At 46.3% G+C, this 21697-nt stretch overlaps 1 protein-coding gene across 1 annotated transcript in view; it reads right to left on the bottom strand.

Moving 5' to 3' along the window:
* Nucleotides 1-20925, bottom strand: part of DDX17 (DEAD-box helicase 17) — a 30644-nt gene extending 9719 nt beyond the window's left edge. Inside the window, exons 1-8 of the mRNA XM_077829819.1 lie at nt 20629-20925; nt 15492-15630; nt 6127-6226; nt 5665-5798; nt 4108-4173; nt 3638-3779; nt 453-613; nt 196-368 (exon numbers count right to left, since the gene is read on the bottom strand). Coding sequence (XP_077685945.1) covers nt 196-368; nt 453-613; nt 3638-3779; nt 4108-4173; nt 5665-5798; nt 6127-6226; nt 15492-15630; nt 20629-20672 — 959 coding nt within the window. The 5' untranslated portion in view covers nt 20673-20925. The remainder of the gene's footprint in view (nt 1-195; nt 369-452; nt 614-3637; nt 3780-4107; nt 4174-5664; nt 5799-6126; nt 6227-15491; nt 15631-20628) is intronic.
* Nucleotides 20926-21697: the final 772 nt, after the last annotated feature.

A 21697-nucleotide genomic window follows, 5' to 3' on the forward strand; every position in this document is an offset into this window, starting at 1 on the left:
ATAACATTAGTAAACAGCTATAAGCAACTAGATGACAAGGGGATTAAACTAGTTGGCAAGTTTCAGTAGTGAAAAATTACACGACTGCAAGTAACTGCAGTGGACTGATCATTTTTAAAAATACTCCTGTGCAATGAAGATTTTAAGCCTCCTTCCTCCCCCCCAAAAACTGGGATAGCAGAACAACGGCCATACTTATGGTCCTTCTCGCTCTCCATGCATACGTCCACTATTTGCAGGATGTTGTGGTTAGCACTCAGCTCCAGGTTGCCCACATTGATTTGAACATAGTCACGCAGAAAATCCTCAGCAAGCTGGCGCACTTCCTTTGGCCAAGTGGCACTCCACATTAGAGTTTGCCGGTCAGGCTAAAAGAAAGGGAAAAGATGTTATTTGGATGATATATTTTGAGTGGGAGTTTGAAGGAAACTATAAATCAGAGGTTCACGTACCCTTATCTGGTCAACAATTTTACGAATTTGGGGTTCAAAGCCCATATCCAACATCCTATCCGCTTCATCCAGCACAAGGTACGTACATCGACGAAGATTGGTCTTTCCTGCCTCCAGGAAGTCAATCAAGCGGCCAGGTGTGGCAATGCAGATCTCAACGCCTTCAACACACAAGAGGGAGGGGCTTATATTTCTAGTGTCATAAAAAAACACTTTTGGCAGTAAATTTGTTACAACACTCCCCTTATATGTGTGCGTTAGACTGAGTCACTACTATTTTACCAGGAACTCTACACATCCTTAATCATTTTATTAGCCATTCTGAAGTTACTGTTACACTACCATTAGAACCTTGAATACAGTCCAGGAGCAGACAGCTTCCTCCCAGAAATTACACGGAAGAGGAAATGTAAAGACTCAACAATAGTAGAAAAGGTAAAATGAACCAATGTTTCTAGTCCAGCTGAATCCCCCTCATCCAAAGATATTAACTCTAGAGAGCTTAGTTTGTAGAGGAATAAAAGTTTAAGTCCCAGCTAAGTTTCCAATACTGTATCTAATCAGCCCCTTCGTAGTAACGCAGGAAGCCACACCCTATTCAACAGCTACTACATAGCTCAACCTTTCATTTTCTCAGATGGCTTTGTATACAGAAAGAGGAAGTGTTGTACAGTATTGTTTAAATTAGGTAATTATTGTGGAAGATGGGCATCTGTTTTCCTCTGTAGCATCTGCTACTATTCAAGATATAAGCCTAAACAGACTAATGGTCAAGTATGACAATTCTCATGTTCCTAAAAAGGAGACACTATTTCCACTTGAGTCTCTCAGTTAAGCCCTCCAAACTCATGGAGCTGTCCAGTGAGCAGTTTAGAGACTGAGGAAGGTAGAATTTTCCTCTCTGAGGAAACTCCATATCCAACAGTCTCCCTGGCTGCTGGTGGCAGACCAAATCTTTTAGTTCTAGGCCAGGACTTCAGACCAAATCCCAAGAACAGCAGCTTCTAAAGCTGGAGGAAAAAATATTAATATACTTAAGGGCAACATACAGAACAAACATTTGTAACAGAGCACTGAGTCCAAGGTCAAAGTAGAGACTCAAGAGAAAGACTCCTCTTAGATCCACTGTATTTAACAAACACTGATGTTAATTCATTCCTCCACAGCAGTGTAAACAGTTGGTCATAAAAGAATCCCAAAAAGAAAATTTATAGCTGAAAAAAGTTTTTCCTTCTCTATACTCTCTATATTTGACAGCATTTACAGTGAGAAGAGGATTCTCACCAACTATTTACACAAAAAGGAGGGCAATCTGAAAGACTAAGGGCAACATATTCTTTAGCACTTCCCAATCAAATGCTACACTCCTAGAGGAGAGGATGTCTACTTTGTAACACCTGGAGAAAGCATGACAAGGGACCAAGCTGTGGCTCCACAGATCTCTCATGAGTTCTGACCTCTCTACTCAGGAAGTCACTGCTTCTCTAGTGGATTGTGTGAAGATTTTCTTGGGTGGGGCTGCACCTTTGGTCTTTTAGGCTTCTGCTATGCATGCCTTTATCTATGGGAATACTGAAGCTTTGGAACAGGTCTTTTGACTACAGGGATGTATAAGAGAAACTTGGATTTCCTGAAGAGGTCTGTACAGTTTAGATATACCTTGACAGACCCTCCTCCCATCTTTCTCACGCCATTCTATTATGTTATGATTCTTTGGTTTGGGGCAGAATGAAATTAACCCTACATTCTCGGATCAATGAAGTTGCCCTTGGGGAGACTGGGTGACTCTAGGGCACTATTTTATCTTGGTGGCCCACACAGAACTGTGGCTCTCTGGACAGCATGCTTAACTCTGAACCATCCTTATGGAAGAGATGGCAGTTAGAAAGGGTATGTTGACTATGCGTAGGAAGAAAAGCTCCCTGGTTGCTGTGCAGGGGATTTGGCCTTAAGTGCTTCAGAGGACACCTCATCTTTCAGAGGCCCATGCAGCCTGTGCATTCTTGCATCCAAGGACTGCTTCAGAAGGGTGAGAAACAGTAGGGCATTTATTCTTTCCCCTTGGTGTCACTATTTTTGAGGAGAAATAGGGTAGAGAAGCTCATGCTGTAGGGTATGTCTAGACTTAACATGCTACAGCTGCACAGCTGCGAAGTGTAGGCAAAACGTATACTGCCGGCAAAGGTTCTCCCAATGGCGTAGATAATACACCTCCCCGAGAGGCAGTAACTAGGTTGACGGAAGAATTCTTCTGTAGACAGGGCACGGTCAACACAGGGACTTAGGTCAGCTTAACTATGTTGTTCAGGGGTGTGGATTTTTCACAACCCTGAACAGGAGTTATGCCAACCTAATTTCTAGTATAAATCACACTCCAGAAATCATGCCAATTCTCCCCCACTCCAACTGAAGATACAGTTTATGAAGGCAAACCTCTGAGAACAAAAAAGTCTGAAGGAAACTTGTAGATATTTTTAAAAAAAGTTCTGCTATATACTAAGAAATTGAGGTTGACCCTTTAAACAACTTTGGAGGCAGAATGCTTGGAGTTCAACCTGAGGGACAGTCAATCCTAAACCTTGACCCACAGTCAATAAATGTGGTCTCTTCCCAACAAACAGGGAGAAGCGGACACTTAGGGTGACCAGGTGTCCAGTTTTCGACCGGCTGTTAAAAGTCCAGTAGGCAGAGCAGTGGGTGTAAGGCAGGCTAGCCCCTACCTGTCCTGGCTCCGCGCTGAACCCTGGAAGCAGCCAGCAGGTCTGGCTCCTAGGCATGGGGCGCCACAGGGGAAGGGGATTTTTCACAACCCTGTGGCCTCAGCGAAGGGGTAGGGGTAAGGTGTTCAGTTTTGTGCGATTAGAAAGTTGGCAACTGTATAGACTGTCATATGGGGAGGGTGCACAGAGAAAAGAGGGGAGGAAAAAGAGCTATCTAAATAAGTTGCAAGACAAATGTGGATGACTGGTACTGTTGTATGCACACCATGGCTCTGACTGGAGGTACAACTGCAGTGAATTGTAGCAGTAGATAGGGCTGTGATCATGCTTAGCACCTTCCCAAACAGGCTTTTTTTAAAAAAGAAAATCACTTCTTATTATATATTTTACAGTATCATATTTTCCTGCTACCTTAAGCATAGCTCCTGCAACAGTGAATTTGTAAACACACAAGAATACCATTACCTCTCTCCAGGTCTCGAATCTGGGGACCTTTGGGTGCTCCTCCATATATACAGGTACTCTTAAGTCTTGAGCATTTGCCATAATCATCAGCCACCTGCTGGACTTGCTGGGCCAGCTCTCGGGTAGGAGCTAGAACCAAACACTGCGGAGAGAAAAAAAAAGAACCCGTCCAGGACAGCTGAGTGGAGAACACTGTTTCAAGCTAAGATAATTAATTATCTCTGTTCAGATATCAGAGGCAGAATTGACTAGATTGTCAGCATGCAATTACCTAGAAAACAACTAACGGCAGCACTAGTACATGCGGATAATCATCACTGGGCTTTTGATACACTGAACATGCTACCCACACTGCTACAATGAACAGTTCTCAACTTCCTCTCTATGGCACTGTGGTGCAAAATTAATCTACACATTTCTGTTAACTGCATATTATACATGTAAAAAGGAAAAAACCGAGGACCACTTACAATTGGACCGTCTCCCCTCTCCAAATATGGCTGGTGGTTAATGTGAACAATTGCAGGCAGCAAGTACTGAAATAGAAGAAAATTAATGAAAATTAAGAGACAGGGTTTTCCATATTAGATCATGCCAATGATTATCATATTGGATCCTGGTAATGCTGAATTTAGCTTAACATCTTTCCTCAAGCAGTGACAAATACCACATGCTTTAGTGTCCGCAAAATAAAGCTTTCAAACTTGGATGTCTACATTTAGGTACATAATAGAAGACAGCCTGACTTTCTGAATTAATGAGCACTTACAACCTAAGTTCCCTCTAAGCTGCGTGGCCCCGCAGCAGCCTATTAAGCGCCAGGCAGGCAACTCAGGGCTGCAGTGGGGAGAGATTCTTCTCCCCCAGCCCCGGACCCAACCCAGCCCAGCCACAGACCTGTTGCGGCTGGGGGAGAGGCATCTCTCCCATGGCCCCAACCCAGCCTGTCCTGGAGCTGCCGTGGAGCGCCTTGTTCAGCCAAAACGCGTTTCCAAGCCCCGTTCACGCCAAGGCTTTGGCACAGTGGCAGCAAGGTGACACAAACACGCCATGCGTGAAACGGGAGGAGCGTCTCTTTGCCATTATGTCCCATGCAGCGGCTCAACGTGCTCCCCCAGGCAACAGCCAGGGAGTCACCTAATGCGTAGCGAGCACTGGGTGTGCTCTGGGCCGCAGTGGGGGGAGAGGTGCCTGTCCCACAGCAACTCTGGGCCAGGCTGGGTTGTGGCTGGGGTGCTTCTCCCATGGCCGCGGCAGCTCCAGGCCAAGCTGGGTTGGGTCCAGGGTTGTGGTGCCCCTCCCATGGCCCCAACCCAGCCCGGACCTGCTGGGGCCGTGCAAGAGGCGCCTCTCCTCCCCAGCCCAGGTACTGCTGGGGGGGGGGGGGGGGAAGAGAGCTGGAGGGAGTCCTCTCTCCTTGTCACAGCCTGCACCTCAAACCCCTCGTCCCTGGCCCCACCCCATAGTCCACAGCCCCAGACGGAGCCTTCACCCACCCACCCCCCCAAACTCCAACCCTCTGCCCCAGCACTGAGCCCTTTCCCACACACCGAACCCCTTGACCCCACCCCCGCCACATGAATTTTGTTATGTGCACCAATATGGAGATTGTCACACATCACCACATATTCATTCTGCACATGGGTGGGAAAAATTAGAGGGAACATGCCTACTACTCCTGCCTATGTCAGTTGGAAGTACGAGCCTGTATTAGCCTTTGTGGTTTTAACTTGTGTAACTAAGTCAACCAGTAAGTGAGGTCCATTTAAAAAAACCAAACATATGCTCCCCTCTAAAAAATGGAAACATTGGCTGTGTGACAGCCAAGCAGAAAATAGACAAGATCAGGCACACAAAACAAACCACATGCTCGTTACTATTTAACTATCCCACCTACAACACAGACAGAACATATTTTAAAACGCTATCACCCTTCCTTTGCACATGTCTGAATGACCAACCAAGAGATGCAAAGCAAGAAGAAACTCATACAAAGCAACTAAGAGGAAATGGTCACAAACACGTACTGCCAATGTCTTCCCGGAGCCTGTCTGAGCGATGCCCACCATGTCTCGGCCACTGAGGGCCAATGGGAAGCCCTGGCACTGAATTGGAGTGGGTTCTGTGAAATTCTGATCGATCAAGACATCCATTACATACTCTGCAAGTTAAACAAAAAAAGTGAAGAATACAAACTATGTACATCTTAGTAAAAGCCATCAGTTCGAAGACAGAAGTGCTGGGGAAATTTTCCTACAGAACCCAGTTTGGGAGCAATTTCAGGTTTTTCACTTTGAGAGTCTCGGGTATGACAAGCAGGAGGATTCCTTAAAGGTTAACTTTTCTGATGAAGATCTCTAAAGCTACAGTAGATCTGACAAAATCTTTCTAGAACCAAAACAGGGTCTGATCAGAAGGGTGTTATCCCAGCACTCCTCCCTTACTCCAACAACAAAGCTGATCAGCATCTTGAATGACAGAATACTCACGTGGGAAGTTTGCATGGTGGAAAGCAAACACAGGTTTGGGGCAAGCATCTGTCCCCCTAACTGTAATCTCTTTCTTTCGTCGCAGTTCTTCAACTTCATACTAGTTAGGCAGAGGGGAAAAAAAAACAAAAACACAAAGTTCCAGGTTGTCAGAAGCGACTTAATACACGTTTCTGATGTCAACTATTAATAAATTCCACAAATGCTTTAGCTGACAGCCTGGTTGAGAGGTCTGATTGTGTAAGGAAGCAAAACAGATTTCTACTCACTAAGGATGAAGCAGGACGGTCCATCTCTTTCCATCAATGCAATTAAATGGGAGCTACATGCAGAGCTCCGTGCTATAGCAGCCATCACCTAGAACTGCTGCTCAGAACCACTTGTGAACTAACATTTCCCTTCTTGTGGAAAACATTACTCAGAAACATAGCAATGATAAATTAAGTCCCAATTATTTTTGAAGTAGGACACTGACAACATTTTCTAAAACATTTGTACCTCTTTAATTGTTATAAGTAACATCCCAGGTTAGCTTAACTGAAGGATTAGGAAAAATATTTCTCTACGCTTCCAGTTTACTTTGCACATTTCACAGCACTTTGTGCAAAGTCAGTTTCACTATTTCCCCAGTATTGGGCCTAATCCAAAACCCAAGGAAGTCAATGGAAAGACTCCCATTAATGCATGTTTTGGATTAAACCTATGTTACTTTCCCATTTGTGAGACCCCTTCACATAGGCACAGAGTTCTGAAAATACAAACATGGGATTGTAAAACAACAGAAATTAACAGGGACCTTCAAGTGCAGTATAGTACTTGCAACTAATGAAATTCGTTGTGCTTTTTTTTTTAATGAGTTAAAGTTGATATCCCTTTGCATTGTGTAAATAAGGTAATTAAGGAAAGATTACTTATCTTTCAGTAACTTGAGTTCAAGACGTTTTGTCCCCAGGGATGCATCATCATAGGATGTGCATACCCCCACATGTGCTCGACTGGAGATCTGAATCAGCTGTGTCCACCACACAATACAAAGCCTCTTATTTCCAAGCGAGGATGTATATGGAGGCATAGATTTACTGATGCTCCAGGTCCTTCTCAACCACAGAACCAAAGACTCCACAGCAGAGCAGAAGGAGGGCAAGAGGTAGAGCACCCACAGGAACAAAACATCAAGGAACTCAAGTTACTGAAAGGTAAGTAACTTTTGCTCCTCCAAATCTATATCCCTATGGGTGCTCCACCACAGGAGGCTCACAAGCAGTAAGTCAGCAAAGAAGTGGGTGCTGAGGAAGTGGATCCAGGACAGTTTGGAGAACTGCGTAGCCAAAGGATGCATTCATCTTGGACATGGGTAGGATAGCGTAACATTTAGAAAACACGTGAACAGGGGATCAGGTTGTGGTCCTGCAAATTTTTACGATGGGAATGTCTTTGAGAAGGGCAAAAGAAGCAGACTGAGCCCTGGTGGAGCAGGCTGTAAGCTGGAGGTGGGAATTGTACCCTGACAGCCTAAGAGCAAGCTAAGATATAACCTGAAACTCACTTTGACAGTCTGAATGGCAACAGATGGTCCTTTCATTCTTTCAGAGAAGGTTACTAGCAGTCCTAAGGACATCTGAAAGGATCTAGTCCTGCCCAGATAGATGATGAGGGGCCTCAAAACATCTAAACATGTGGTGGCAAGCCTCTTCCCTCAAGGGGAGAGATTTAGGAAAGAATACTGGTAGACTGATATCCTGACCTTCGGCAGGAAATGAAGATGAGGACATAATGTGACCTTGTCACAACAGAAGGCAGTGTACGGCAGATCAGCTTCCAGCTGAGACAATAGCTACTGAGACAATAGCTACCAGGAATGAGGTCTTGACAGAGAGATGAAGGAATGAGCAGGTGGCCATAGGTTGGAAAGGAGAGTTTAAGGCACAGAGGACCAAATTAAAGTCCTCAAGCATGGGGTTCCAGATATGAGGAAAAGTTGGACAGATCCCTGAAGTATCTGGCCATCCTAGGGTGAGCAAAAACAAAACAAAAAAATCTTTCAAGAGACAAATGGAAGGCCATAGTAGCAGCTAGGTGCACCCGGAGAGAAAACTCAGGTAAAAAGATGGGATCTACTTCTAACCAGCAGCCAAGGATCCTTGAGAGAGTAGCTTCAGAAATGGATATGGAGTGACAGGAACATCAGGAAAGAAAGTGTTTCCACTTCTGCAGGTATGTCTTACATGTGGAAGGCTTCCTACTATTCAAAAGTACAGCCTGATGAACCTAAACCAGGCAGTCCCATTCTAAAATTTGAGACCCACTGAGAGCCAGTGCCTTGAAGTTCAGATAAACACCTCTATTTATTGGGGCTGGGGTGTCAGGAGCTCCCATCTAAGGGGGAGGTGTTGAGATATCCCTCCAGAAAAGAGTAGATATGAGTACCACACTTGTCTGGGCCAAGATGGCACTATTAAGAAGACCCTCACTTGCTCCTGCCTCAATCTGACTAAAGTGCTGGGGATTAGAGGCGCTGGAGAGTAGGCACAGCGAACAGCACAGGGCCAGGGGACTAGAATGGTTCTCCCCTAAAGAGTTGCAGCTGCATGCCATTTTGGAGCAGAAGATTTGGCATTTCATACTGGTCAGCGTTGCAAAGAGATCCACTATGGGGGGCCCTATGCTTCACAGTTGCTGTGGCAGATCAGATTGAGCTCCCACACATGGTCCTGATTGAAGTTTCTACTTAGGGCATCCGCCACTGTGTTCTGGAGGCCACATAGGTAAACTGTGGAGATCTCTATGTGGTAGGCAATGCACCAGTTCCATAGTTTTAGTAATTCTATGCACAAAAACTGGGATTTTGCATCCTCTTACCCCCCGATTTATACAGTACACGTCCACCCAGTTGTCTATCCATTACTCTAGTAGCGTGACCCTGAATGTTGTGGGAAAAATGCTGGCACGTGTAACAAACTCCCCTGATTTCAAGAACATTTCTTTGTGAAACCTGTTCTTAAACCCAGTGCAAACTTCGCATTTGGATGCGACATTAGTATCTCTGGGACACTGGAGACAGCTAGAAAACCTGTTGCCTTTGGGGGAAAAAACGTATTGCAGGTCTGGCAGGATTTGAATTCTGAGGCCTTTGGCATACTTCAGAAATTAGGCTGAAGAGAAAGGCCAACGAAACATTCCCAGGAAACTGGGATGGTGGAATCCCCCTCCCGCCAAAGCACAATCTTGTGCAAAGCAAGAGGAAATAAGTACAATACAGGCTGGAAAGAGCTTCTAGGAAGCAGTGGACATGCATCTGCTCTGTCTAGAGCTGCAGATGTTTGAAAAGGAACTGCAGCAGCAGCTTATCTGTGCCTCCCTACATACCCTCACTTGAGATTGCACAGTGTGAAGACGAGGACCTTGTTGATTCAATGGTCTGACTGGGCACACAGGCGTGTGCATCCTACAACTGAGCACCTATATGAACATATGGTCAAAGAACTATTTCCTATGGAGGGTGTATGGAATTTGCCAAGAAAGGAGATTAAAAAGATAATTCAGTTTATTACACAACTTTTATTTTCTGTATATAGAGGGGGTCTAAAGGAAAAAACCAGGAAGATGGGATTAAAAATAAATGATGAAAAGGGCAACGGACTGTTCCTAAAATTTCTCATCCATTAGCAGCAGCATCTGTGATTCAAACAGACTATTTTGTTTTGTTTTCCGTCAACTGTTCAATTTGTTCAAAAACTTTCCTGATGTAGTATAGCTCATATCCACAATAATAAATCATGGCATCAGATATGCCTCACTGATAGAGCCAGACAGGTCAACCAAGGAGATGATGGATTAGAAAAGAATTATATTTTAAGTCTTGTTTTTAAAATCCAATTTTAACAATGTGGGAAAAGGAAATTCAGAAGCACATAGGACAGATGCAAAAGGCTGGTATAAAGGATTCCGCCAACCCACAGCTCCCTCAGTTCCTTCTCACCAGCTAACGCCAACAGAGGGACAGGCGGGGGGGTTGGAATGGACATGAGCAACACATCTCGAAGAACAGTTATGAAAGGTTAGTAACCATTTTTTCTTCAAGGGCTCTCTAATATGCGGATTGTAGCACCACTTGGCCAAACCCAGCATCATCTCTAGCCTGCTGGGTTATGGTGTAGTGAGACGCGAAAGTGTGAACTGATGACACGATGCCACTCTACAAACATCCTGGATAGGAACTTAAGCCATAAATGCTGCCAAAGATGCTTGGGCCCTTGTGGAATGCACCATCAGGGCAGGAGGAGTGGGGACTTTTACCACATCTTAGCAAGTATGGATACAGGAGGAGATCCATGATGAGATTTTCTGGGCTGAGACGGGAAGACCATTCATCTTGTCTACAATATCTACAAATAGCTGAATAGATTTCCAAAATGATGTAGTCCTTTCTACGTTGAAGGCTAGTGCACGTCTGATGTCCAGCAAGTGGAGCCTCTGTTCCTCCCTATTGGCATGAGTTTTCGGAAAGGCCAGTAGGAAGATATCCCAGTTACTATGGAATTGTAAAACCACCATAGGGAGGAAGGCCGCATACAGACGCAACTGGACCTTGCCCCTGAACAATATCGTATAGAGTGGTTCTGAAGTGAAGGCCCGGATCTCTGAGACACTCCTGGCAGAAGTAATGTCCACCAGGAAGGCCTCCTTCCAGAACAGGTAGAGCATAGAGCATGTTGCCAATGGTTCAGAAGGGGTACTGTTAGCCTTACCAACACCAAGTTGAGATCCCAGGGAGAGACTGGTTGCCATACATGGGAATACAATCTCTCAAGGCGCTAAAGTAATCAACTGCAAATGGAGTCTGAGAAAACAGAACAGCCGTTCACCCATGGGTAAAAGGCCAAGAATGCAGCTAGATGGACCCTAATAGATGACATGGTTAGGCCTTCCTGTTTCAAGTGCAGCAAGCAATCTAGAACGAATGTAATGTTAACTGTGTAATGTTAACTGTGTAGCTGTAGCTTCGTAGACCAGATTGAGAATCTTTTCCACTCTGCCAGTAAGTGGCTCTAGTGGAGGATCTTCTGTTCTTTATAAGCACCTTGCGAACCAGCGCTGAGCATGCTAGCTCTACGAGGTTCAGCCATAGAGCTTCCAGGCCATGAGAAGAAGGGACTTGAAGTTTGGATGACCTAGATGGCCATGATCCTGGAAGATGAGGTCTGGAAACGGTGGCAGATGGATTGGCGTTTCCACCAAGAGGTCTAGGAGCGTGGTGAACCAGTGCAGACATAGCTAGGCCGGGGCTATAAGGATAAGACTCGCTTTGACCCTTTTGACTCTCAGCAAGGCCTTATGTACGAGATGAATGGAAGGGAATGTGTAGAAAAGATGGCCTATCCAAGGGAGAATAGAGGCATCTGCGAGGAACTGCGGACTGTGAACCAGGAAGGAGCAGAACCGGATACACTTCCTGTTGTGCTTCATCATGAACAGATCTATCTGGGGAGTCCCCCACTTCTGGAAAATGCCTTTCACAACATCTGGACGGATGGACCGCTTGTGATGGTTGGAGAAGGATCAGCTACGGTAGACCGCTAACTTGTTCTGCAACCCCGAGAGATAGGAGGCTTTGAGGTGGATTGAGTGAGCTACGCAGAATTCCCACAAGCAAAGTGCTTCTTGGCACAGGTGAAGAGAGCATGCTCCACCCTGCATGTTGCTATAGAACATCACTGTTGTGTTGTTTGTGAGAACTGACATGCACTTGTCCACCATGTGGGGTTGGAATGCTTGGCAGTCCAGGCGAAAGTTCCCTGATGATGTGTAGTGAGCTCTTTTGGAGACCAGAGGTTCTGAGGAACCCCAAGTGAGCTCCCAAGCCCATCCCAGAAGCATCTGTGATGAGACACTCTGATGGTTGGGGTCCTGGAAAATGGGGCTCCTGCAAACATTGCCAACCACCAAAGAAGGGAGGTGATCACTGATGAGGGAAGTGTGATAACCGTGATGTTGGCCCACTAAATATATAGGTGCCAGCCACGCTTGAAGATGTGCTGTGGTGATGGGGTGATTTCTGAGGCTCTCTATAAGCATCCCTATTGCTGGGAATCAAGCTTCTGGGAGGAAGGCTTTGGCTGGGACCAAGCTGAGGATCGCCCCAATTAATTCTATTCTTTGAACCAGGGAGAGAGTAGACTTCTGCACATTTATTAGCAGACCTAATTCCTAGAAAGTTGACTGTATTAACGTTATATCGGATTCCACCTGGGCCTTGTTCTGATCAGCCAGTCGTTGAGGTAAGGGTAGACCTGAACCCCTTGTCTTATCAGGAAGGCTGCCATAACTGCCATGCACTTCATGAACATCTGAGGGGACTGATTCGATTGGCTGAACGGGAGCTCGTCCTTCACAATAAATCTGAGGAACCTTCTGTGTCCCTGAAAGATTGAAATATGAAAAAGCATCCTTCAAATCGAGAGTGGCGTACCAGTGCCCTGGATCCAGGGAGAGGATGATGGAGACCAAGGAAACTATGCGGAACTTGAGCTCTTTCATACATCAATTATGGTTTCACAGGTCCAGAATCAGTCTGAGACTGCCACTGGCTGTAGGGATTAGGGAATAATGGGAGTAGAGCCCCCGGCCCCTTAACTCCTGTGGAACCTCCTCCCCTGCTCTCACCCTTAGGAGCAACTGCACCTCTTGGGCTAGAAGTTGTTTGTGAGAAGGGTGCCTGAAGAGGGAAAGGGAGAGGGGCTGGAAGGAACTGAATGGAAGGGTGTGTCCCAGTGCTATTTTGCGTAGCACCCTGAGATCCAAAGTAATACAGGCCCAGTAGCTGGGTGGGGCTTGAAGTATTTCCTAGAGGGAACTGGGGTATGAAGCCCTAGAAACTTGAGTGTGGCTCTCAAGTCCTTCAGGCTGTGCAGTTTGGAGTCTGCCGGCTCAAAAAAGAGTGATGTACCCTGGTAAGGGGGTCCTGCAATGTCTGCTGCATCTTGTGGGGTAGGCCCGAGGATTGAAGCCAGGAGCTTCTCCACACTGCCACCACTGAGACCACAGATCAGGCTGCAGAGTCTGCTGCATCCAAGACTGCCTGTAGGGACACCCTTGCCATGGATTTTCCCTCTAGGGCTGCAAATTCGCATCTGGACTCCTATGGTAATAATTCTTTACATTTTGCCACACAGTCCCAGGAATTAAAATCATAGTTGCTCAGGCGCACTTGCTGATTTGCGATCCTGAGCTGGAGGCTGCCAGCTGAATAGACCTTTTTGTCAAAAAGGTCTAGTTTTTTGGCATCCTTGGCCTTGGACCTTCCAGATCCTGTCACTCCTGCTCGTTGGCTGCTGATACTATACCAATGAGCCCGTTGGTGGATGAGCGTACAGGAGTTCAAACCCTTTAGCTGGAAAAAAGTACTTTTTCTCCATCCTTTTTGCCATCGGCTGACAGGATGCTGTGGTCTGCCATAAGGCCTTGATGGGGTCCATAATAGCCTCATTGAAGGGCAAAGTCTCTCTTGAGGGGCCCAGTGCAGCTAGAATATCCACCAGAGCATGGCAGGACTCCTTTATCTCCTCTAACCGAGGTTTTGTGCTACTCTTTTGAGGAGCTACTTATGCGCCCTGTAATTAACCTGGGAGGACACAATGTCCATTCCCGTCACCGCCTCATCTGGAGAGGAGGAAGAGAAAACCTGCATATGCAGGGAGCACTGCTCCTTGCTCTCAGCACAGGACAGGTCTCACGGTACCAGGTCTTGATATTCAGCCCCAGGCTCAGTACCAAAACCTGGGTCCTGCTCCGAGGAGGTCACTGGGGGTGCTCTAGACTCCGATACAATAGAGTAACACCTTATGGACTATGACCCCTGGACTGGAGGAAAAGCCCAGGGGTTCCAGAATGGCCACCACAGTGGCACTTGCCACTGTGCTTGAGGCCAAATCGCAGGTGGGGTGCCCTGGCCCAGGTCTGCCAACGGATGATGTTGGCTAGAGTGTTGATGCCGGCTTCTGTAGGAGACTTATGACTCCACCTCTCAGTCAGTCTCCAGATATTCCCTTCTAGGCAACCAGAATGGAGTGGTGCCGGCAAAGAGTGCCAGGAGAGACTGGGGCTGCCCCATGATGACCGGTTTCCCTTATGAAGGCACCTGGGGCCTTGGCGCCAGGGGAGCTCTCGCCGCCACTGACATCTCCCATACGGCAGGGGGTGGTGGTACCAAGAGATAGTAAATGTCTCGTGGCCTCAAAAGCCTCTGGCACAGATGGTATTGCCAGGGCAGCAGAGCTCCGACAGCTCTCGTATGGTGAGGAGTCCATCGGTGCCAGCCTCAAAGGTGTCCATTCTGGGGCCAATGTCAACGGCACCAGGTGAGTTGCAAGGGTCTGAGTGGCCCAGCAAGGGTCGCACTGTTAGTGTCTCTTTGCCTCACGACTTCGGAGTTAGGGATCACACCGTCTGTCGACTTCTATTTCTTTCTCAGCACCGGCAATGGAGAACGATGCCGAAAGTCCTTTGCCGGAGTGATCTTCTTTGGCACCTAGGATGATGGATGGTGCTGGGAGTCCCAAGAAGCAGAAGTGTCCTTCTTCAGCACCAGAAACGTGGAATGGCACTGAATCTTCCTAACAGAAGCCAGGGCGCTTCTTATTGAGGCTGAAGTATTCGGTGCCAAGTCGGAGTGACTACGCTCTGAAGGAGGGCAAAGTGCTGCCTCCATGAGGAGGAACCTAAGCCTGGTGTCCGTTTCTGTTTTGGTGTGGGGCTTGAAGTCTCTGCAGATTTTGAAGTGCTCCCACATGTCAGAGTACCCCAGGCACTTAAGGCAGCTAGAATGGGGATCACTGACAGGCTTCAGTTTGTGACACGAAGCACAAGGCATTCCCCAGTGCCAGGAGGGACTAGCTCCACTGAGCGGGGTTTGCTAATCTAACTAATTTAACAACTGAAACGTAACTACTACGAATAAAGATAACTATGTACAATCAAAGTCCACTGAGAGGAGTACTTGTGGAAAAAGCAAGAATGAACTGAAGTTCCAGCAACCGCAACAGGCAGTAAAAAGGAACCACGGGGGTTGCAGGTCAGCAGAACCTTTATACTGGCACTATGAGCGCACGACTCCAGGGGGCACCAGCGCCAACCCAACAGATACCACCAAAGGAAAAGCTTTCCAGTGGCAGTGCTCGGGGTGAGCACACACCTACATTGGAATGAACATGAGCAAGCACTCGAAATACCTTTCTGCAAAGTGTATATACAAAACAATATAGGGAAAGGGAGAGTATAAGTAGAATACAGTCTGCATATCCCGTTTTCCCACTTTTAAAGATTCTCTGGTGCACTGAAAATGGCAAGGACAGGAGAAGGAAACTTACAGGAGTAAGCCTGGCCACTTCTGGATGTTCCACATAAAAGTTCTTCTCAAATTTGGGCAGCTCATTTAGGTCCCACTTCTTTTTGCGTAGACGCTCCCCTGGATTACCAAATTTCTTTGGGGGCAGAGGACTACCAAACCTGGGGGTATCAACATAAGTTTTTTAAAAAGCAATTTATAAAAGGATTTCACAGCTCTGGCATTTGTAGATTCCTCCGATGTTTTCACGGTTATCTTTAAGCTAAAACAAACACTGAAGTTTTAGTTACTCTGAAAATCCCCTTAAAACATTGCTAGACACAAGGATTGGGAAGGTCTTCTGTATTCTTGCTCCCTTCTGTAAAGTCTATCACCCAATTACCACTACTCCAACGACAGCGTTACTTTTAATGTAGAATCTAACTATTTCACCATTCCTTTCACCTTTTCTTTCCCTCCTTATCAATATGCCCCAGTCAACGTACAAATAAAGCACAGAGAAAAGTTGACGTCCATATCAAAGTTTTTGCTAAGCAGATCTGAAGCAATTACAAAGCAGCCACAATTTTTACCAGGGTCACAGCAGAAGTATTTGGATGGGCGGGAAAAAAACGAGTCCCATTTCTTAGACACTTCTGAGAAAGTCTCGAGAGAAAATAAATGTCAGTTTTTATTCTTTAATACCCGGCAAAGCTACTCAGAAATTAGTACAATGTATCCTCCATATAAGGAATACACTCCACCCTGCTTTTAATTTTTATTTGTTTATTTTTAAAAGAGGTGGGGATTTATATGTAATGATTCATTTATCCAAAGGAGAATAAACATGGTTTTTTTGGCCTACAGCACAGTTGGGAAGTACTGAAAACTGAAGCACAAATTGGCATGAAGAGTTTAGCTATTATAATTATAAATGTTCACTTAATAGTACATCTTTTAAATAGTTCTTTGAAAAACCTGTTATTGTTTCACTATTGTGCCAGATTTCAATAGAAGCTGCTATTTTAAATAATGTCAGGTCAAACACTACTCTAACTTTAGATATGATAAAGAATAAGCTTTTGAAAAATCTAAGGCAAGAAAGTGTGTCTGATTTTTTTAAAAACTCCAGTTGAATAAAGACTTCTGAAGTATTTCCACTGAAACAGAACATTATGCTAATGCATGAGTACCAGAAAATGAAACTAATTAGAAACTATCAACAAAAAAGGTTTACAATACCCAAGCTGAGACAAATTTTAAAATGTACCCTCTGGTCAAAACTAAATTAGATTTAAGCATTTTTGTTTTAATAATCCATGGTTTTATTTGCAATATTGGCAAGGAAATGTTTTAAATGCTAAATAAGTGTTCTCTGAAAGTTATTTCCCAAGAGAAGCTAGAGTGACAATAAAGAGTAGAACTCAGAGAAAGCAGAACAGGAAAGGGGATTACACTTGTAGAATGCAAGGTAAATTTATAGTTAATTTGATGCTGGTTAAAACACTTAAGTTATAGGTTCAAAAATGTTGGTTAAGCTGCAGTCTTGACAGCCCTTTTCTCCTTTCTATAAATGTAGTTCTATTCTGTATCAGATTGCTAAAACGGGTGCTTATTTACTTTTATCACATTTAACACTATAAAACATATAAAAGTAATTTACAACCCACCTGTAAATAAAAATAGTGACTTGAATCTTTTATGATTTCTTAGGGCTGTCAATGCAAGTTACTAGTTACAGGAGCATCTCACAATCGAATACATTCTTCAGACTATGCTAGTTTAGAACCCTGAAGGTGTGCACCTGAGTAATTTTACTGACAAAGGCAATAGGAGTACATAGGTGAGTAAAAATTAAATATATGCATGAATGTTTGCAAATTCGGGGCCTTAGATATTTGGACATTGAGTGTTTGCTTTATTGCCATCAACATAAAAATACAATGCAGTTCGCAGAATTTCAGTTCCATGTTGCTCTGCGTACACACAATATAGCTTTAGATTGGCTTTCCAAAAAGTGAGTCTTTTAGAATTTATAATACCCCAATATGTGTCATATTTCATTCACTGATCCTGACTTAATTGACATTTTACATACTGATATGGAACAGATTACAATTCCAGTTACACTGGTGTAAATCTAGAGTAATTATTTAGTTTTCCCTGGTTCAGTGGTGACTGAATCCAGATTGGTCTTAGATATTCAGTGATCACTTCATCAGCAACTGAAATGCAGCCACTTCCAGAACTGAATGCAACAGCAGCTTATTCAAGTGGCGAAGTAAAACTGCACCATCCCAGTCCTAAAAAGTCATCTCCAACTCATTCAGGACAAGAAGCAAAGAAAAATTCCAGATCTAGTTGGCCCTACAACAGGAATGGACAGTAAACAGAATGTAAACATACAACTGGAGTTTGTCCAGCACACTGGGTGGAGTACCCAACTGTTTTTCAAATACCATCGTACAATTTTTGATGACTGCAATCATTGGAAACATTGTTTTACATCTCAGAAAGAGTCATGATGTGCTGAACTTCTGGTATATAATTGTCCATGTATAGAGTTTTCAATGTCAAAACAAATTTATAATATAGATATACACAGGTGCAACCCAGTTTTTGATATTACAGAAACTAAGTTTTGTGAGATTTTTGTAGCAGTTTATAAAGATATGCAACAAAGCAAAGTATTACTTGGAATGAGATCAGGGCCAAAGCCTATTACTTATGCCTTTATGTGAATTAAACTTTTTTTTTTTTTTTTTAAAAAGATCCATTGTCAAGTAGTTTCCCTATTCCTGATTCTGTCCTTTTCTATTTGACTAAAATATTTTTCTCCCACCTTCATTTAGCATGGAGATGAAATAAGATTTTTAATTCGTTTCCTGTGGTCACTCTAAACCAGGGGTGGGCAAACTTTCTGGCCCGAGGGCTACACTGGTGTTGTAAAACTGTATGGAGGGCCAGGTAGGGAAGGCTGTGCCTCCCCAAACAGCTTGGTCCCCACCCCCTCCCACTTTCCACCCCGACTGCTCCCCTCAGAACTCCCAACCCATCCAACCCCCCCCCCGCTCCTCGTCCCCTAACTGCCCCCTCCCGGGACCCCACCCCCATCACACCCCCGCCCACTGACAGACCCCCCCGGGACTCCCCCCATCTAATCCCCCTTGTTCCCCACCCCCTGACCCCTTCCCCACCCCTGACAGGGCCCCCGGACCCCACACCTATCCAACCCCCCCCCTTCCCCATCCCCTGACCACCCTCCCCCTGCTCCCTGACTGCCCTCTGGGACCCCCGCCCCTTATCCAACCCCCCCCCCCCTTTACCATGCGGCTCAGAGCAGCATGTCTGGCAGCAGCACCAGCCAGAGCTAGCTCCTGCTGCTCTGCTAGACAAGAGCTTGCAGCCCTGCCGATCTGCAGCACGGTGAGCTGAGGCTGCGGAGGAGGGACGACAGCGGGGGAGGGGCTGGGGACTAGCCTCCCTGGCCAGGAGCACAAGGGTCCAGCAGGACAGTCACGCAGGGCATAGTTTGCCCACCTCTGCCTTAAAGCCTGTCATAATACATTTTGATGGTGCAAGATTTATCAACGATATCAGCATAATTCTAAAGAGAACAAAGTATTGTGCTTTTGTAGGTTCTAAACCAATGATGGCTTAAAATCTGAAAGCCAAGTTCTTAAAAAGAAGAAACATCTCTTTACTCCAAATGAGATCATGTAAATGTCAAGGCAGGTCAAATGCTCATGCCTTAAAATCTGGCTAGTGCCCCTTTAAGTACCTGTGTACAGTGGGGCCCTCTTCTCTGCAATATAACTGACAGGATCTTTTTATTTCATAAGGGGGTTGTTTGTATGTATGTAGGATACAAATATAAAATTAGAGTGGAACTCTTAGCCTCTCCTGCTCTATTGGGAAAGATGTTAACAAGTACTTCCGTGTGCAAGGAAAACATTCTTGAACTTCACCTGAGTAAAGGAGGAAATAAATTTAAATGTGGGAAGCTGGCACTTTTCCTGACTCAAAAAAAATCAAAGAAGAAATAAGAGGAACAAGTATATTTTATTATTTGCTCTCTCTCAGGGCCTGATTCCTCCTCTTTAATCCCCAGTACTTGTCTTTTCCAGGAAAAACTTGGGGTACTGCCATTACTTAACCCCCTTCTACTAAAAAGAACAACACAAAACAACAACCCTGGAACATTCACATGCTTTCTATCAAGCATTTTATGATATCAGATGCTTTCTTATACTTTTGTTTTGTTCCACAACATCAGAGCTCACCTGAACCTGATTCTCCTAAACAGAATGAGGCCCCATGATGAGTGATACCAAGAATAATCAAAAGAGCAGGAAACCAAATTGTTAGGCCTTTGCACAGTAATATGGAAGATTGTGGTTTGATTGCAGATCCGCCCCCCCCCCCCGCAACCCTGGACAGACTCCTGAGGCTTAATCCAGGGCCCTGGTCCCTGAGATCAGGGCTCCACTACTACACAAGAGGCCCACGTTCAATTTCCAGGTCTGTTTCCACTCTCTCCGTCAGCAGGGGCCGGGAATACTGCAGAGATATGCACGGTTATTTAAGAGCAATCTTTCTGATCATATGAATGGTAAGGACATTCAGAGGAGTCAGGTCCAGTCCACTCTACAAGTTACGTGTGTCCTCCACGGTGAGCAAGGGCTTCTGAAGCGAGGTTAGCAGCGGGAGGGAGAGGGATCCTTATAGCTCAAAGTGGGAACAGTGCGGAGAACGGAAAGGCAAAGTGAAGTCAGGCCTAATGACAGGTAAAGCGTATCCTGCCAGCCACCGGAGAAACTTCCCTGTCTTCTCGCACCAGACACCGCCGAGCAGGGAGAACGGCGTGCGGGGGCGACTCCTTCCAAACCTTGCGGCTACCTAGGGCCCCTCACTTTCCAACCCAGGGATCCACCGGGCTCCTCCCCTCGGGGGCACCCCAGCTCCGGGGTCCCAGCCCGTCACTCAGCTCCTCACAGGCCGGACCCCGCCCTACTCCGGAACCTTCCCGTGGCCCTAGGACGTGACCCTGACCCCAAGGCCCCGACCTAGGCCCCCCGCCGCCGGGGATCGGGCTCGAGCCGCCCCCGTCTTGGGGCCTTGCCTGGCTACTCCACCCCGCCCCTCCCCCACACCGGGCTTCCGCACCCCCGCCCTCTTACCCGCCGCGGTCGCGGTCGCGGCCCCGGTCTCCGAAGCCTCGCATGCTCCCGTCGAGGGGGGCACCGAGGGGCGCGAGCTGGGGGTGGCGCCGGGCGGGGGGGCTCGGCCGGCGGCAACTGTTGTGTCCCGGTGGAGTCGCCCGTAACCGCCTCGCTTCCCGGGGGAGGGAGCGGGGAGGCTAGAGATCCGGTCGCGATTGGTGTGCGGGGCCGAGAGCGGCTCAGTTAGCTTCAGGGCCCGTCAGACGCGGAGACAAAACAGCGTCCTCCACCTCCGGCTTCCCGGCACAAAATGGCCGCCGCCACCCCAGCCCGCTCTACTTACGTTAAGGACGGCTTGAACGTTGCGTAAACTCCGTCCCTGAATAGCCGGGGGGAGGGGGACGTGAATGCCGCTGCGCCTATTCTCGAAATCCGGGTACGTACGAGACCGAAGCCAGAAAACTGAACCCAAACCGAGCAGTGTACGCAAATTGAGTAGTGCCCAGGAGCTGAGTCGGCTTTTTGCGTGTGGAGACAACGCTCTCCCTATTCCCGAAATTCGACTGCGAAAAATGCCAATCATGTAACCCACTTACGAAGTTCGAGGAAAACCCTGGCCAAGCAGCATATTAACTAAATATTATACGGAAGTTTCGTAGCTCTCGCTTGTTCCATGGTGGGTTTAGCGTAGGTAGGGGAAGGAAGAGCCTTCCATTTTGCGTAAAATTCTTCAGTTGCTTTTTGCTCAGCTGGGGGGAGGGGTGTGAGCAAGATTACAGGCATTCTGTAGCGTATTGTGTTTGGAGAATACAGGAAAGCCTTTTGCCTTAGCAGCAACTGCATGTGTGGGAGGTGGCAATAGGCTGGAAAGACAATACTTCTCTGTGGCAAGCTGCAGAGTTTAGGGCCTTAGTGTGCAATTAATCTTCGCTGTCCAAGGAATCGCCCTCCTGCTGCCCCCTTTGCAGGAAACACCCTCAGACACAACATTTAAGCTCAGTGTCTGCTGGAGCACACAAGGGGTTGCGGTTGAACAGATGCCATAAAAGCGATCTTGCCGCAGTGCACACGTAGCACAGGCTCAGTA

Source organism: Eretmochelys imbricata, chromosome 1 (assembly GCF_965152235.1).
Source record: "Eretmochelys imbricata isolate rEreImb1 chromosome 1, rEreImb1.hap1, whole genome shotgun sequence".
Classification (NCBI taxonomy): domain Eukaryota; kingdom Metazoa; phylum Chordata; order Testudines; family Cheloniidae; genus Eretmochelys; species Eretmochelys imbricata.